An 18,126-nucleotide genomic window follows, 5' to 3' on the forward strand; every position below is an offset into this window, starting at 1 on the left:
TGATCAGGCTGTTCCATGAAAACATGACTGGGCAAATTTCTGATGCTGACTACTCAGACTCTTTCAACATCTCCACTGGTGTGAAGCAAGGGTGTGTCTTTGCCCCTGTGCTGTTCAACTTGTACTTCACGCAGGTCTTGCTCCACACAGTGAAAAACCTCAATCTGGGAGTACACATCAAGTACAGATCTGATGGATCAGTCTTTGACCTCTGCCGTCTCACTGCTCGAACTAAGATTGTGGACAAACTCATCCAGGAAGTTTTATTTGCTGATGACTGCGTCTTTATGGCACACAAGGAGAACCACCTACAGGTGATTGTGGACCACTTTGCAGAAGCATCAAAGGTATTTGGTCTGACCATCAGCCTAGGAAAAACAGTGGTCCTGGTACAACCAGCCCCAAATACCACACAGCCCTTGCCAAACATCACCATAGATACAACGCAACTGAAATGTGTGGAACATTTCCCATATTTGGGGAGCACAATCTCTGCAGATGGATCCCTGGACAAAGAAGTCACAACCAGGATCCAAAAAGCAAGCCAGGCACTTGGGAGACTTAGGGTAAAGGTCTTGCAACAAAAAGGCATCAAACTGACCACCAAGATCAAGATCTACAAAGCAGTAGTACTCTCTTCATTTCTTTATGGATGCAAAAGCTGGACCTTGTATGGCAGACATATCAAGCAGCTTGAGCAATTCCATATGAGGTCACTACATAAAATCATGAATATTTCTTGGCAGGACAGAGTAACCAACCAGGAGGTGTTAGACTTAGCCCAATGCACAAGTGTTGAAGCAATTCTGCTGAAGTCCCAACTTCATTGGACTGGCCATGTTATTAGAATGTCTGACAACCATATCCCCAGACAACTAATGTATGGAGAATTGAAGCTGGGCACACAGAAAAGAGGAAGGCCCAAGCTGAGATATAAGGACACACTAAAAAACAACCTCAAATGGTGTGGCATCCAACCATCCCAACTGGAGTCATCGGCTGCTGATAGAATAGCTTGGAGGACACTCATATCCCGAGCGATTACATCTTTTGAAGGGGATAGGAGGCAACACCTCAACACTGCAAGGGTCAGACGCCACAGGACGGCATCCACAGTAGTCCTGACAACGGACCACCGATGTACAAAGTGTGGGCGTCTGTGTGCCTCAGCATTTGGTCTCAGGAGCCATATGAGGTCCCACCCCCTGTGATGAGAACACAGACAGTCTTCTTCGTCAACGAAGGACCACCACCAATCCATGTTTCAGTTAAACAAAGTACATTAAACTCCTGATCAGTAATGAGTTCATTAACCATTAGCACTTTAGATGTAAGAGATCTAATATTTAATAGCCCCACCTTTAGATCAAAGGTGCTGGCAGCAGCTGTACAGTCAGTATGATCTAATTTTATATTGATTAGATTACTGGAACAAACTCTAAGTATTTCTACTTTTTTGTTGAGCTCGGGGAAAAGACACAGTCTTGATGTAGTGGACCCTGAGTGATGACTCTGTGCAGCTAGCAGACAGTCGGTTTAGCCTGTTCGTCTGCTCCCTGGCCTTGGCTCTGGATTGTCAGAAATTAACTAGGCCTGTTCTGAGACTATGACCTATGCTGCAGAAAATGAGAGCAGCACCTTCTCAAGTGGGATGGATACCATCCCGCCCTAACAGGCCAGCAGTGCCCTCAAAATTAGCCTAATTATCTATAAATTATCTATGGTGTTCAGAGCACCACCTGGACAACCAGCAGTTCAGCGACCATAATCTGCTGTAAGCTACATTGCCACACCGCATTGGGATGGGGCCAGAGCATACGACAGCATCAGACATCGCCTTCGCTAATTTAAACACTTCTACAAATTTACTCTTAGTAACCTCAGCCTGATGAAGGCATATATCATTAGCTCCTGCATGGATAACTATCTTTGAGAACCTGTGCTTGCCTAGGACCCTAAGATTACCTGCTATATCCGGCACCCTGGCTCCCGGTATACACCTGACTAAAGCTGCTGGTGCCCCTAAAGGCTGAGCTAATTTCACATGCCATATGATAGAGTCCCCTATAACCAGAGTTCTTTCAGGCTTCTCAGTGGGTGCATCACTAAGGAGAGCAAACCTGTTCGACACATGATGCGGAGAGGAGTGGTGCTCCTGTGGGTGAGCCGCAGTGGTAACTTTGGCTCTACGCTTATGCCACTGAGCCGTCACCCATTCACCCCGCTGTAAGGGCTCTAATGCTGGAGTTGGGGGATTACTAACTCCACCTAGGGCATCCAGACTTTCCCCCACAGAAACTACACTGTTCTCATTCTCACTGGCCTTCTCTAAAGCCTGGATGCACGCTTCTAACACTGTAATCTTCTCTGTCAGAAAGCTAACTAATCTGCACTTATCACAAATAAAGCTATCGCTAGCGACGGAGGAAGAATAACTAAACATCCTGCACTCAGCACACTTAACAGGCAGAAGGTGTGCCATGATGAAAAGATTCATGTACCTTAATTGAAGATCTATTGATATTAAAGCAGATCCGATGTGGATGGCCTCCACTTGTGGTCTTTACGCAGGAGGAGAAAAAAGAAAGCTTCCGATCTTGGCGTTCTTCCGAAAAAAAGAGAGAGAAAAAAACAGAAAAAGGAAAGCGAAAGTGGAAAGTACAATAAAAAAATGAAGAGGATACTGGAAAATTGTTTGTAGAAAAAAATAAAAAAAGATTAGTGATTAACGCCAACACTCACGGAAAAAAGACTCGTCGCAAACAACTCGGGAACCAGGAAGTGCATAGCACAGAATGCGCATGCGGATGGTAACCTCTTCAGAACCTCTGCAGTAACCGGGGATGGTTTGGAGAACTTTCTCGTAACTTTTTAAAAATGGTAACTTCTTCAGGTCCTCTGCAGAAACAAAGGATGGTTTGGAGAATGTTCCCATAATGTTCGCATAACTTTTACATCATGTTAACTTCTTGGGAACCTCTGCAGTAACATAGATGGTTAGGAGAATGTTCCCATTATATTATAGTTCTCCTAACTTGTAAAATATGTTAAGAAGAAGCCTTTATTTCATCACATGTACACTCAAGCACAGTAAAATTCCTCCTCTGCACTTAACCCATCTGAAGCAGAAGCAGAACAGTGGGCAACTATGCTACAGCACCCGGGGAGCAGTTGGAGGGTCAGTATCTTGCTCAAGGGCACTTCAGCTATGAATTAGAGGGAGGGGAAAGTGCTGTTCATTCACTCAACTCCCCCCACATTTCATTAGAAATAATCTTTTATTACTTTTTTAATTTGATAGAGAATGGTAGATGTGAATGACATTCAATGCTTTTTTATGCATATTTTATAATTAACATTGATTTCTCCTTCTTTGTGATGTATAAATGAGAGTTAAGATCAGCTTTATATTGCACAAATAAAGACATTTGGTTAAACTTTGAAGAAGAGAGTGTACCGATTTAATGTTTACACCTAATTAACATAATTAATACTAATTAAATACTAGTTTGCACAATTGATTTTTACTAATTTTTCAAACTTTGTCTTCAGTATACAACCATATATGTGCCTGCCAATTTCCGTGTAAATATCTTGAAAAATAAAGTTATTAAGAAAAAACATTTGATCTCATTGGTTAATGAGGCCCATTTTGGACCATGTGATCCTCATACAGAATATTACAGCAGTTTTCTAAAAAATTAAGCTGTTTTTTTTCCCAGTCTTTGATTTGTAATATCTCAAGAATGGATAAACACATTTTAATTCTGTATGTTGTTCAGCATTCAATTCTGAATTCAATGAGAGTAGTTTCAAGCAATTTGGATCGAATTTGAATTTTCACCTGATATGCCTAGTAATAATAATAAATATATTTTATATCCAGTGACTGCATTAAAGTGGTCAGCGTCATGGGGCGTAGAAGATTCCCTCAGCAATGCTATGGACGATCTCATCCCTTACTATGCCACAAACCATCTCAGAGCTAACCCAGACAAAACACAAATATGTGCTTTTCATCTGAAGAACAGGGAAGCCAACCACCAACCACAGATTAGTTGGTATGGTAAATAGCTGCAGCACGTCACCAAGCCTATCTACTTAGGGGTTACACTTGATCGGTCCCTCACATACAAGGACCATATCACCAAGACCAGGACAAAGGTGAGATCAAGGAATAGTATCCTCAGGAAGTTGACCAATACCAAGTGGGGTGTCGATGCTAAGACAATCTGTACTACAGCCCTGGCTTTATGCTTCTCTACAGCGGAGTATGCTTCACCAGTCTGGAGTAGATCAACTCATGCCACCAAAATTAACCCAGGTTTGAATGCTGCCTGCTGGGCTGTCACTGGCTGCATGAAACCCATGAAGGTAGATGCCCTTTACTTGCTCTGTGGCATTGCACCCCCTAGCATTAGAAGGACTGTTCTATCCCAGAAAGAGAAATGGAAACATGAAAGTTTCCTCGCCACCCTCTTTTCAACCATGTGCCAACGGGAAAGAGGCTGAAATCAAGGCACAGTTTCATACATTCTGTTGAGCCACTGAACAACAGCCCTCACAACCAGCAACTGTCCCTGTCGACCAAACATCTTGCCCAAGCACCGCACAGGGTGTCCATCAGCCCTAAGGAAACCCTTCCTCCTGGCTCCAGCAAAGCATAGCCCTTCTGCTCATGTCTTAACCATATGAGAACTGCTGTAGGCTGCTGCAAAACCAATCTAGGGAAGTGGGGTATAGAAAGAATGATGACACCAGCTGCCTGGGTGGAGAGGAGCAGACTATGCAACATCTACTAGTTTGCCCACATCTACCAGATCCCTGCACCCAAGAAGACCTGGAAGCATTGTCCCCCTGTGTGAAAAAATGCGTCCAACACTGGATAGGGACAGTTTAATCAAAAGTTGTTACATAGTGGCTCAAGAAGAAGAAGAGGAAGAAGAAGTGTCATGGGGTATGAGGAAGGGTCCTTGGCCTTTGGTATATACCTTGGATGTACCTAGGGGCAATTTAGCATTGTCAATCCACCTGACAGGGATGCAGAAGGAATTTTGAGTTGGGGGTACTGGAATTTTAATCAACCTACATTTGATGTATGCTATCTATATTGTTGTTGTTATCATCGAACCCTGAATACTGGGGATGCTGCAGCACCTCAACACCTGCACATCTTATGTTTTTGCCTCAGGGCATGTAGCTCAGATGAAACCAGATAACCCAGAGGAAATCATGCAGACACTGGGAGAACATGTGAAACTCCACATTGACAGGAACTCAAACTCAGGATCGAACCAGTGACCCTGCAGCTGTGAGGAAGATGTGGGCAAACTAGTAGATGTTGCATAACAACTTTAGATTAAACTGTCCCTATCCAGTGTTGGACGCATTTTTTTACACAGGGGGACAATGCTTCCAGGTCTTCTTGGGTGCAGGGATCTGGTAGATGTGGGCAAACTAGTAGATGTTGCATAATCAGACACAGTCTCAGTGTTTAAATCTAGGCTGAAAACATATCTGTTTAGTCAAGCCTTTTGTTAATGGTGTTGATGAGGTAAAGGTGTAGATCTGGAGGGTCCTCAGACATAGTGTTTTGGTAAACTGGGATGTATGGATGCTGTCAGTCCCCACTCGCTTGCTCACTCGAGTTTGTTGACGGTGTAGTGGCTGGCTGCTTTATGTCCCGGGGCTCCCTCATGCCTGTGTTACCTTCTGGCTCTCTCCTTTTAGTTATGCTGTCATAGTTAGTTGCCGGAGTCCCTGCTTGTATTCAGTGGAATATGTATACTGTTCCTACTTATTCAGGTGATATTGGGCATACCTAACAACCTGTGTTTTCTTTCCCTCTCTCTCTCTCTCTCCCCCCTCCCCCCAAATCTGTCCCTCTGAGTTACATGGAGTCAAGAGGAAATCTTTTGGTGGAGAGGTAGGAGACCTCGACTGGCTATCGTAGCCTGCAGGGAATCGGCCGTCAGACATTCTGTCGCATGTCCCAGACCCGGTGAAATGTAACTGAATTGTCTTGGCCAGCCCTAAGGGTCCCATCTGCATCCCATCATTGCTGAGGAGTGTGCTCCCATCACCCAATCAAGCATCCAGCCAGAGCAGGTCATGATATTTTTTAACCATATTAACATGCCATTGTTGTGTATTATGCCTGATGTCAAGACTCTTGTCTCTGTGAGCCTACCACACATACTTAATACTTGTGTCATTTTTAGGGCATACCTAACAACCTGTTTTCTCCCCCCCAATCTGTCCCTCTGAGTTACATGTCAGTCCTGGGATCGAGACGCTGACCTCTTCTGCCCCTCGGACCTGCTTGATCCATCCTGGTGCCCTGTGTCTGGTTGCAGTCTTATTGCATCGCTCCTGTGGAGGATGGCCCCATGAGGACAGTTGAAAGTTACACCTGGAGGACGCGCTGGACTCTTACAGTAATGCTTTTATGGCTGAGGACTGCAGTTGACTTGCTAACTTTAGGACTGCAGTTGTCATGAACAGTTTTGCACTCAAGTTTCCATCAATGAACAGTTACAACATCAGTGAAACTGACTTCATGTTAAAACTGTTAATGCTATAGTCATGCTGTCTGTTGTTGCCCAAATGAGGATGGGTTCCCTTTTGAGTCTGGTTCCTTTCGAGGTTTCTTCCTCATGTCGTCTGAGGGAGTTTTTCCTTGTCACCATCGCCGCAGGCTTGCTCATTGGGGATAGATTAGGGATAAAATTAGCTCATGTTTTAAGTCGTTCAAATTCTGTAAAGCTGTTTTGCGACAATGTTTATTGTTAAAAGCGCTATACAAATAAACTTGACTTGACTTCACTTGAGGAAGTAACACTAGCTGCTACACCATCATGCCACCCAACAAGATTACAATTTACATCTACACAGTGTTGCTGATATGTCAGCCATTTTATGTCCCAAATGCTAGAAGATCACATGACCTTAAGCTCTTCTTTTATACATTGGTGACTGGAACACCGTTACACTGGACAAATGAGGACCGTCTTCTCTTGTGCCAAGTTTTTCCTTCATCTGTCGTCCTCAACGTGCAAAACCAGGACCTGAATACAAGCGAGCTGTTTACATTAATATATTACACGCACAAAAAATACATTGCCAAGTTATCTAAGTTCCATATCTTTATACACTCACTGGCCACTTTATTAGGTACCCCCATCCACCTGCTGTTTTATTTGATGCAGTTCTCTAATCAGCCAATCCCGTGTGTGACAGCAGCACAATGCATCAAATCATGCAGATACAAATCAAGAGCTTCAGTTAATGTTCACAATGTTCAAACATGAGAATGGGAAAAATTGTTATCTCAAAGTGTGACTTTCTTTCACTGTGGCATGGGTGTTGGTTTGAGCCAGATGGACTGGCTTGATCTCCTGGAGTTTTCACACACAAACAACAGTCTCTAGAGTTTACGCAGAATGATGTGAAAAACAAAAGAACACTGAGTGAGCGACAGTTCTGTAGGTGGGAACAAACGCCTTGTTGATGAGAGGTCAGAGGAAAATGGATAAATTGGTTCGATGTTTTTTGCCAGGAAGGAAGGATATAGTAACTCATAGCAACTCTTTACAACTGTGGTGAGCAGAAAAGCATCTCAGCATGTAACAGCAGAAGAACACATTAGGTTCCACTCCTGCAGCCAAGAACAGGAATCTTAGCATCAAGAACAAGTTCCTATTAAAGTGGACAGTGAGTGTGTATGGATATATTTTGAATCAATATTATTTTCTTTTCATAGCAAAACCCAATTGAGATGAAAAGTCTAATTCGGATAATAAGAACACTGCGTGGCATGGTGGTGCAGTGGTTAGCACTGTCGCCTCACAGCATGAAGGTTCTGGGTTCGAGCCCAGTGGCTGACGGGGGCCTTTCTGTGTGGAGTTTGCATGTTCTCCCCGTGCCTGTGTGGGTTTCCTCCGGGTGCTCTGGTTTTCCCCACAGTCCAAAGACATGCAGGTTAGGCTAATTGGTGGCTCTAAATTGGCTGTAGGTGTGAATGTGAGTGTGAATGGTTGTTTGTCTCTATTGGCCCTTTTCCACTACCCTTTTTCAGCTCACTTCAGCCCGACATGGCTCGCGTTTCGACTACCTCAGAGCAGCACGACTCCGCTCGCTTCAGCCCTACTCAGCACGCAAAACTCGCACGGTTTTGGAGTGGGGCTGAAGCGAGCCAAACCGAGCCGAGTGGGGCTAGGGGCGTGAGGAGACACTCCCCTGTGCACTGATTGGTGAGGAGGAGTGTCCTCACATGCCCACATACGCCCCGCGAGCACGCTGGGATCTGTAAACACCGTAAACCCGGAAGAAGAAGAATTACGAATTACGAGAATTTCTGAAGCCTTATGCGCCTTGCCTCATCTATACGCTCTTGCCAGTATCTGTTGGCGTTGTCGGTGACAACAAGCCACAGCACCAAGACCAGCAACACTAACGACTCCATGTCCTCCATGTTTATTGTTTACTATCCAGGTCGTGAGACTACCGCTTAAAAGGTCACTGATGTCACTGTTTGCGCCGCCTAACGACATCACGTGACGTCAACCCACTTTCGCTAACTCCACCCAATGTGTCCACCCACTTCCAGCCAGCACGGTTCAGCGCAGTTGTAGTCGAAATGCAACTCCAACAGCCCTACTCAGCTCGACTCAGCCCAACTCAGCACCGCACGGCTCAGCCCAACTCAGCCGCGTTGGTAGTGGAAAAGCGGCATTTGTGTCAGCCCTGCGATGATCTGGTGACTTGTCCGGGGTGTACCCCGCCTCTCACCCATAGTCAGCTAGGATAGGCTCCAGCTTGCCCATGACCCTGCACAGGATAAGTGGTTACGGATAATAGATGGATGGATGGATGGATGGATAACAACACCCATTTAATAAAACATGAAACAAACTAAGCTTAAAATTAAAGTATAATTAAATGTTCTACTTCAATACTTCCATCCATCCATTATCTGTAGCCGCTTATCCTGTTCTACAGGGTCGCAGGCAAGCTGGATCCTATCCCAGCTGACTACGGGTGAAAGGCGGGGTACACCCTGGACAAGTCGCCAGGTTATCGCAGGGCTGACACATAGACACAGACAACCATTCACACTCACATTCACACCTACGGTCAATTTAGAGTCACCAGTTAACCTAACCTGCATGTCTTTGGACTGTGGGGGAAACCGGAGCACTCAGAGGAAACCCACACAGACAAGGGGAGAACATGCAAACTCCACACAGAAAGGCCCTCGCCAGCCGCTGGGCTCGAACCCAGGACCCTCTTTGCTGTGAGGCGACAGTGCTAACCCCTACACCACTGTGCCGCTACTTCAATAATTATACTATTCAATTCAATGTATTCAATACTAATTGAATACATGTGAGCTGATTTACAGAAGTTATTATTATTATTATTATTATTATTATTTACACATGATGAATGAGCTTTATATCTATATCAACAAAAACAAAACTAAAATCTGTAAGATGATGGAAACAATATGCATCACACAAAACTTAAACATCATATGGTTTAAAGTGTTTCTGCTTAACAGTATCGAGATTCACAAAAAAGACTTAAGAAGAATGATCTCATTTGCAAATCATCAATTAGTATTAATTGGACTAATGAATGAGTGTTAGTCATCCATCCATCATTTGTAACCGCTTATCCTGTACAGGGTCGCAGGCAAGCTGGAGCCTATCCCAGCTGACTATGGGTGAGACAGGGTACACTCTGGACAAGTCGCCAGGTCATTGCAGGGCTGACACATAGAGACAACCAACCATTCACACTCATATTCACACCTACCGTACAGTCAACTTAGAGCCACCAATTAGCCTAACCTGCATGTCTTTGGAGGAAACTGGAGGAAACCCATGCAGAACACGCAAACTCCATACAGAAAGGCCCTCGTCGGCCACTGGGCTCGAACCCAGAACCTTCTTGCTGTGAGGCGACAGTGCTAACTACGACACCACCGTGCCACCCCAAGTGTCAGTCATGTTTTTGTTAAAAAAAGAAAATCGTGCTAACTCCTAGTGGCTGTTTCAATAAAAACAAAACTAACTTTAAACCTGGGACTTTAATCAGTTCTGTAAAACAGTAAAAATTTTTATTCTGACTAGACAATGATGAGTTTGAGTTTCATGACGTAAAATGTAAACAGTGAGTAAATTCATAATATAAATACAAACGGTTCAATAAAAAAAGCCTGTAAAACAGAAAATAAAGGAATATAAATTAGTGAGAAATTTTATACACTGCATTGACATCTGTCTTGACATATAGAAGCCATGGCAACAAATACGTCACATACTGTAGCTGCAATACTAAAATATTAACTTCGTAGTATATTATTATAAGGTGGATGGGTGGCTTGAAAAAAAAAGAAAGAAAATGTTCAAACTGCCATGCCAGTGTGAAAGATCATATTTTACTGACAATAGAATGACATTAAGGGCGGCACGGTGGTGTAGTGGTTAGCGCTGTCGCCTCACAGCAAGAAGGTCCGGGTTCGAGCCCCGTGGCTGGTCGAGGGCCTTTCTGTGTGGAGTTTGCATGTTCTCCCCGTGTCCACGTGGGTTTCCTCCGGGTGCTCCGGTTTCCCCCACAGTCCAAAGACATGCAGGTTAGGTTAAGTGGTGACTCTAAATTGAGCGTAGGTGTGAATGTGAGTATGAATGGTTGTGTGTCTATGTGTCAGCCCTGTGATGACCTGGCGACTTGTCCAGGGTGTACCCCGCCTTTCACCCATAGTCAGCTGGGATAGGCTCCAGCTTGCCTGCGACCCTGTAGAACAGGATAAAGCGGCTAGAGATAATGAGATGAGATGAGAATGACATTAAAATAAAATGGATTTTATTTGAATATTTTCTCACTTCTCCAACACACACATTACAAGCTCACAGGTCATAGCGACACAGGTTACACACAGATTTTCAGGGTTAAGTTACTGATGAACGTTTTATAATAATCAGATAAAATATTCCTGGATATTATTTGATGTAAACTGATTAAAATCCCAATTATGTTTCAGATGAAATATCAGCCACTGTATTCTGATTGTAACCAGTCAAAAGTTTTCGAATGCCTGGCGTTTCTCATTGCAACAAACCGAACAAAAGAACAGAGATGTCACAGTTAAGAAGAAAAGAAAATCTACATTTGTGTGGAACTTTTATTTATGTGCGATAATAAAAGCATGTGCACTTAAAGCCATAGATAAAGAACACGTTTAGAGAGCGAGTATTAAATGTTGTGCTAGTGTTAGTATTAGAGCTAGGATTAAATTAAATGCTGTGAGCCTCAAGTGCCTAATTGTTGTGATAACGATCCTCGACCTTTCTAATTAGATTAGATCTAGAGTCTTCTGAGCAAACATTCCTCAATTCACTAAACATTTAGTAATAAATATTTCTTGATTCACCGATACATGTTCCTTGGTTAGATTTTTTTAAAAAGTACTTAAAGTGAGGCTATTTAAACAAAAATGCTAAAAAATATATGATCAGTGTAGCTGATGATCAACGGCTAGTTTTGCATTTAAAATGTTTTTTTTTTCACTAATAGCTGTGTAAATCATTCCAGATAAACTGGTAAGGCTTATTGTGTTGCTTAAAACAGACTATAATCGAGTCCAGGGTGGGTAGATCAACTTCAGTTGGATTAACATGAGAGAACAGGAAGCTTTAAAAAAAGAGAAAGATAGGGAGAGAATGAGTGACCAAACTGAGGGGATGGACAGACTGACAGAGCAAACAGAGAGAGAGAGAGCAAACTGGGGGAGAGAGGGACAGAGAGACAGACTGACAGAGCAAAGAGAGAGAGAGAGAGAGAGAGAGAGAGAGAGAGAGAGCAAACTGGGGGGAGAGAGAGCATAAACTGGGGGAGTGAGGGAGAGAGAGAGCATAAACTTGGGGAGGGAGAGAGAGAAAGGCAGAGAGAGAGAGAGCATAAACTGGGAGAGGGAGAGGGGGAGTGCAAACTGGGAGGGAGAGAGAGAGCAAACTGGGGAGAGAGACAGACTGATAGAGCAAACACACAGAGAGAGAGAGAGAGCGTAAACGGGGAGAGAGAGCATAAACTTGGGGAGGGAGAGGGAGAAAGGCAGAGAGAGAGAGCATAAACTGGGAGAGGGAGAGGGGGAGTGCAAATTGGGAGGGAGAGAGAGAGAGAGCAAACTGGGGAGAGAGACAGACTGATAGAGCAAACAGAGAGAGAGAGAGCATAAACTGGGGGAGTGAGGGAGAGAGAGAGAGACACACAGACACATAGAGCAAACACACAGAGAGAGAGAGAGTAAACTGGGGGAGTGAGGGAGAGAGTGTAAACTTGGGGAGTGAGGGAGAGAGAGAGAGACAAAGGCCGAATCCCATTTCACCCCTTGGACCAACCCCTTGGCCCTTCCCCTCCATTTTGCGCGTTCACGTGAAGGGGTAGGGGTATCCCAATCCCAGTTAACGCGGAGGGGGAGGGGAAGGGGTAGGGCTTCTGTACCCCTCCAAACGGAGATTTTCCTGGAGCAGACTCCGAACGAAGGGGTTTGAGTGATTTCCCACAATGCCATGCGGATTTCAGCGAGATTTCATGCGGATTTCAGAAAGATGGCGGTTCCCGCGGCGAAAGATTGTCATAAATGTATTTTCTCCATTATTTACGTGTTTTAAGTTGTTATCCAGAGGAAACACGCCGCTTGATTCGCTTTCGAGCTGAGAATGAGCAGCGATTTCTGAAATCCAAGCTGCTGCTAAAAAGCTTTGGGAGTGAGTATTGTTTTCGGTTGCTTTACTGCGTACGTTTTGTTCTGTTATTCTCGCTTTTATTGTTTACATGAGTGTTCTGACACCTCATTCTGTCGGATGTGGTGCATGAAGCGCCAAAGATATCCCATTCAGTGGTGTTAGTTAACAAATCACACCCTGCCAGCAGAGATTTCTGGTTCTGGCTCTGACTGTAGCGGCTGGTCGCAGCCAATGACGCGTCGTGTTTTGCTAACGTAAACGCTGACGGAGGTACGCGATGATGTATGCGATCGTTGAAGGGCTATCCCAATACGTAAGGGTTGAATTTCAAGCCCTATCCCTTGTAGCTCAGTTTCAAGGGGAAGGGCCAAGGGGAAGGCGGAGGGGAAGGCGGAGGGGTAGGGGTAGAAATTAGAATTGGGATTGGGCCAAAGACAGAGCAAACAGAGAGAAAGAGATAGAGAGAGAGCAAACTGGGGAGAGAGAGACAGACAGACAGAGCAAACACAGAGAGAGAGAGAGAGAGAGAGAGTGCAAACTGAGGGAGAGAGAGAGAGAGATGATCTGCTGTTGTGCAGTGTTGCCAGATTGGGTGGTTTTAAGTGCATTTTGGCGGGTTTTGAACATATTTCGGGCTGGAAAATGTCAGCAGTATCTGGCAACACTGCTGTTGTGAGGTACAGTTACTCCTCCCACCCTATATCAGTACATTTTCTTATCCTACAGCACTTTGCATGATTGATGTTTACATTTTTAATTTATTAAACACAGGCATGTACTTTTTATCCTTTAATAGTTACATTTAATCTTGTGAAACATCCATAAAACAAGTTAGTTCCTGTTATCGATTACATTATAGCAGCTATAAACGGTCACTCCCACACCAACCAACCTTTCTCTCTCTCTCTCTCCCTCCCTCAGTTTGTGCTCTCTCTCTCCCTCAGTTCTCTCTCTCTCCCTCCCTCCCTCCCTCCCTCCCTCCCTCAGTTTGCTCTCTCTCTCTCTCTCTCTCTCTCTGTGTTAATAAAAGTTACATCTTTCCATTTGACTGTTATGAAACACTGACCCTAGAGACTCCTTCCTTAAAACGTTAAATAAAGTCTCCTCACTCAAAGCATCACCATATCAACAATTACACAATTATTCCCGAAATTATAACGTATTAGAATAAACACTTTAATATAAACCTGTGATCTGCAGCTGGAACTACTATCAGAGCTGCTGTTACAGAAAATTAATCAACACCGCCTTCGGACCAATCAGAATCCAGAATTCAACAGTACTGTGTGATAATAAATACAAACAAAGCAAGCTTCCTTCAGCGTGGTATAAACCTGGGTTTGAGAAATATTTTTGAGATCCAGGACACTATTGAGATTTCTTTGGATATCGATGACAAATTGCTTTTTTTTTTTTTAAACCGCCATAATAAATTCCCATCCACCATCCCACCCATCCCCACCATGTTCATCCTTAATCACCTTCTTAGACAAGAGAGCTTCATCCTGGTTCAAACAGAGCTTGTGATTGTCCAAAGTGGACCTTGTTTCTGAGACGTTCTTCAGGAAGCTTGCTCAGATGTGAATGGAGTTGCTTTATTAGGAACAGGATAAGCATTATAATCTAAAGCTGGGCTGATGTGGAAAACGTATAAAGTAAAAAAAAAAAAAAAAAAAAAAAATGTAGTGTGTGACGTGTCTACGCTGGATGTGCAGGACCAGTTCTGATTGTGAAATACTGTGCGAGATTCACAGATACTGGAGTCACTCAGTCTCTTGTCCTTTTGCTGCATAGTGACTGAATTACATTATCAGCTGTAAATGATTTTACATTAAATAGGCTATTATACACACACTATATGTATAATTCCATACGAATCTGTCCGATTCTTCAGCTTGAGTTAATGACGAAGCACCATGTGATTGAGGAGTGTATTTGGCACGCTATAATCATTGTCCTCTTACACATATAAATAAATCGATGAGAAATAACGTATGCTGTTTTTCTGTATCTCCAGATCGGTCAAGTGATGACCAAAGTGCTTTCAAGGCTCTAGACCGTTTCTTAAGAGCGTCACATTGCTGCTTTTTTGCTTTCCTTCTTTCCTCCTGCAGTCACAGCACTTAAAGCAGAGCGTCTTGCAGCAAGCAGCATCTGCTCATAGCACCTGCCGGTGAAGGACACAACGTGGGTGACGTCACCATCGGGTCTGTCCTTCCTATCTGTAGCTCCTGTGTGTCGACTGTCTCTGCGCCACACGCGCACATGACGCACAGCACGCCTTCTTATAGTAATCGTACACACACAGGCGGGCCTGGACCACCACGTTGCAGTTGAAATATTTGTCTTTACACTTTTCATCTGGGGAAACAATTGAGAATGTTGTGTGAAAGAAATGTTTGGTGCCATCGCTGTTTGATCGTTTTATCATTTTATGATGTTAATAATAGAATATAATGCATGCAGTGTAACTGGAATTAAATGATCAATATGTCCAACATATTAAATGACAATTATTCCACGAAATCGAGTTGTACACGAGATGATAGCTGACGAGGCACATAGCACCGATTTGGCTACAAGCCATGTATGACAAGATTGAGTGGAATAACTGTTTTATTCTATCCACATTCACTGGATTTTGAGAAATGGAGCATTTTTATTTTGTTGTCGCATGTCAATCCTGAGACCGAGATGCTGACCTCTTCTGCTCCTCGGACCTGCCTGATCCATCCTGATGCCCTACGTCTGGCTGGAGTCTCATCACATCGCTCCTGTGGAGGACGGCCCCATGTGGACAGTTGAAAGTCGCACTTGGAAGATGCTCTAGACACTTACAGTACTGCTTTTATGGCTGAGGACTACAGTTGACTTGCTAACTTTAGGACTGCAGTTGTCATGAACAGTTTTGCACTCAAGTTGCCATCAATGAAGAGTTACATCATCAACGAAACTGACTTCATGTTAAAACTGTTGAAAATGTTATAATCACATTGTTATCACCCAAATGAGGATGGGTTCCCTTTTGAGTATGGTTCCTCTCGAGGTTTCTTCCTCATGTCGTCTGAGGGAGTTTTTCCTTGCCACCGTCGCCACAGGCTTCATCATTGGGGATAGATTAGGGATAAAATTAGCTCATGTTTAAAGTCATTAAAATTCTGTAAAGCTGCTTTGTGACAATGTCTATTGTTAAAAGCGCTATAAAAATAAACTTGACTTGTTGGGAGGGTTCATGGGAGTATGACCAGCCAGTCTACATGCTTTTTGTAGATTTGGAAAAAGCTTAAAACCATGTACCTTGGGGGCTCCTGTGGGGGCCATTGCGTTAGTATAGGGTATTGAGGCTGTTGCTATGAGCCATCCGGTCCTTGTACAACCAAAGTGTGAGCTGTGTCCAAATTCTCGGCACAAAGTCAAACATGTTCTTGGTGGGTGTTGGACTCCGCCAAGGTTGCCCCTTGTCGCCGATCCTGTTTGTGATATTCATGGATGGGATCTCAAGGCGCAGGTGGGGTGAGGAGGGTGTCTGGTTTGGGAACCTCAGAATTGCATCTCTGCTCTTTGCAGATGATGTGGTTCTGTTGGCTTCTTCAGAGCGTGACCTTCAGCAAGCACTGGGACATTTTGCAGCTGAGAGTGAAGCAGCTGGGATGAGAATCAGCACCTCCAAGTCTGAGTCCATGGTTCTCTCCTGGAAAATGGTGGCGTGCTCCCTCCGGGTTGGGAGTGAGTTGCTGCCCCAAGTGAAAGAGTTCAAGTATCTCGGGGTCTTGCTCACGAGTGATGATAAAATGGAGCGTGAGATGGACAGGCAGGTTGAGGCGGCATCAGCAGTAATGCAGGTATTGTACTGGACTGTTGTGGTGAAGAGGGAGCTGAACCGAAAGGCAAAGCTTTCGATTTACCAGTCAATCTACGTTCCAACCCTCACCTATGGTCATGAGCTTTGGGTAGTGACTGAAAGGATGAGATCATAGATAAAAGCGGGTGATATGAGCTCTCTCTGTAGGGTAGCTGGGCTCACCCTTAGAGACAGGGTGAGAAGCTCAGACATCCGGAGGGATTTTGGAATCAAGCCGCTGCTCCTTCATGTTGAAGGGAGTCAGCTGAGGTGGTTCGGGCATCTGATTAGGATGCCTCCTGGGCGCCTTCCTTTGGAGGTTTTCCGGGCACATCCAACTGGGAGGAGACCTCGAGGTAGACCCAGAACATGCTGGAGAGATTATATATCTCATCTGGCCTGGGAGTGCCTTGGGATCCCCCAGGAGGAACTGGAAGGTGTTGCTGGGGAGATGGACACCTGGAATATCCTGCTTAGCCTGCTGCCACCATGACCTGACTTCGGATGGAAATGGATGGAGCATTTTTATTTTTAGCAAATTCGATAAATAAAAACTTTATACAAAATGCCCGACAAAATAATTTCCGCTTAGAATATAAACAAACCGGCGAAATGACGGTAGCAATTTGTGAAAAATGTGATAATAATGCCGCTTTTCCACTACAAACGCGGCTGAGCCGTGCCGTGCCGAGTCGAGCTGAGTCGAGCTGAGCGGGGCTGTTGGAGTTGCATTTCGACTACAACCGCGCTGAACCATGCTGGCTGGAAGTGGGTGGACACATTGGGTGGAGTTAGCGAAAGTGGGTGGACGTCACGTGATGTCGTTAAGCAGCGCAAACAGTGACATCAGTGACAGTGGCGGAACAAGTCAGAGCCGGGCCGGGGGCGGGGCAAATGACCGGGTCCTTTATTAAAGCTTATCATAACATCATTTTAGGCTACAAAATGTCCGCAACTGCGGTGTTTACCAGTTTCAACACTACCAGGTGCAACTATGTTATTTAGTACATCAAGTCCTTCAAACGAACATGTAACTTAGAAACAAAAAACATTAGGATACTGTACATGGCTCATAATAAAACATCAATAGCCTATACTGCGCACATTATTTGAAGGGCATACGAATGAGCGCTCAGAGGTTGCAACGGTGACAGGAAGAGTCAGAAATAAAAGGAGGGCGGTGCAAACCTCACTGAATGCACTGTGTTTACCAATTTCAACACTACAGGGTGCAACTGTTATTTTGTACATTAAGTCCTTCAAACGAACATGTAACTCAGAAACAAAAAAACATTAGGCGACATACTGTACATGGCTCATAATAAAACATCAATAGCCTACTGCGCGCATTATTTGAAGGGCATACGACGAGCCTTGCGCTCCGCGAACTCGTCCACGATGCTCTGTATGTCACTGATTCAGTGAGCTTTTAAGCGGTAGTCTCACGACCCGGATAGTAAACAATAAACATGGAGGACATGGAGTCGTTAGTGTTGCTGGTCTTGGTGCTGTGGCTTGTTGTCACCGACAACG

The 18,126-nt window shown here is 44.3% G+C and overlaps 1 protein-coding gene across 2 annotated transcripts in view; it reads right to left on the reverse strand.

Moving 5' to 3' along the window:
* Positions 1-13,748: 13,748 nt before the first annotated feature.
* LOC132888133 (thrombospondin type-1 domain-containing protein 4-like) overlaps positions 13,749-18,126 on the reverse strand; it is a 168,067-nt gene continuing 163,689 nt past the window's right edge. For both annotated transcript variants that reach the window (XM_060924148.1, XM_060924149.1), the window contains one exon: positions 13,749-15,113. In XM_060924148.1, coding sequence (XP_060780131.1) covers positions 14,971-15,113 — 143 coding nt within the window. In that variant the 3' untranslated portion in view covers positions 13,749-14,970. The remainder of the gene's footprint in view (positions 15,114-18,126) is intronic.

The sequence above is a fragment of the Neoarius graeffei genome, chromosome 6 (assembly GCF_027579695.1).
Source record: "Neoarius graeffei isolate fNeoGra1 chromosome 6, fNeoGra1.pri, whole genome shotgun sequence".
Lineage (NCBI taxonomy): Eukaryota > Metazoa > Chordata > Actinopteri > Siluriformes > Ariidae > Neoarius > Neoarius graeffei.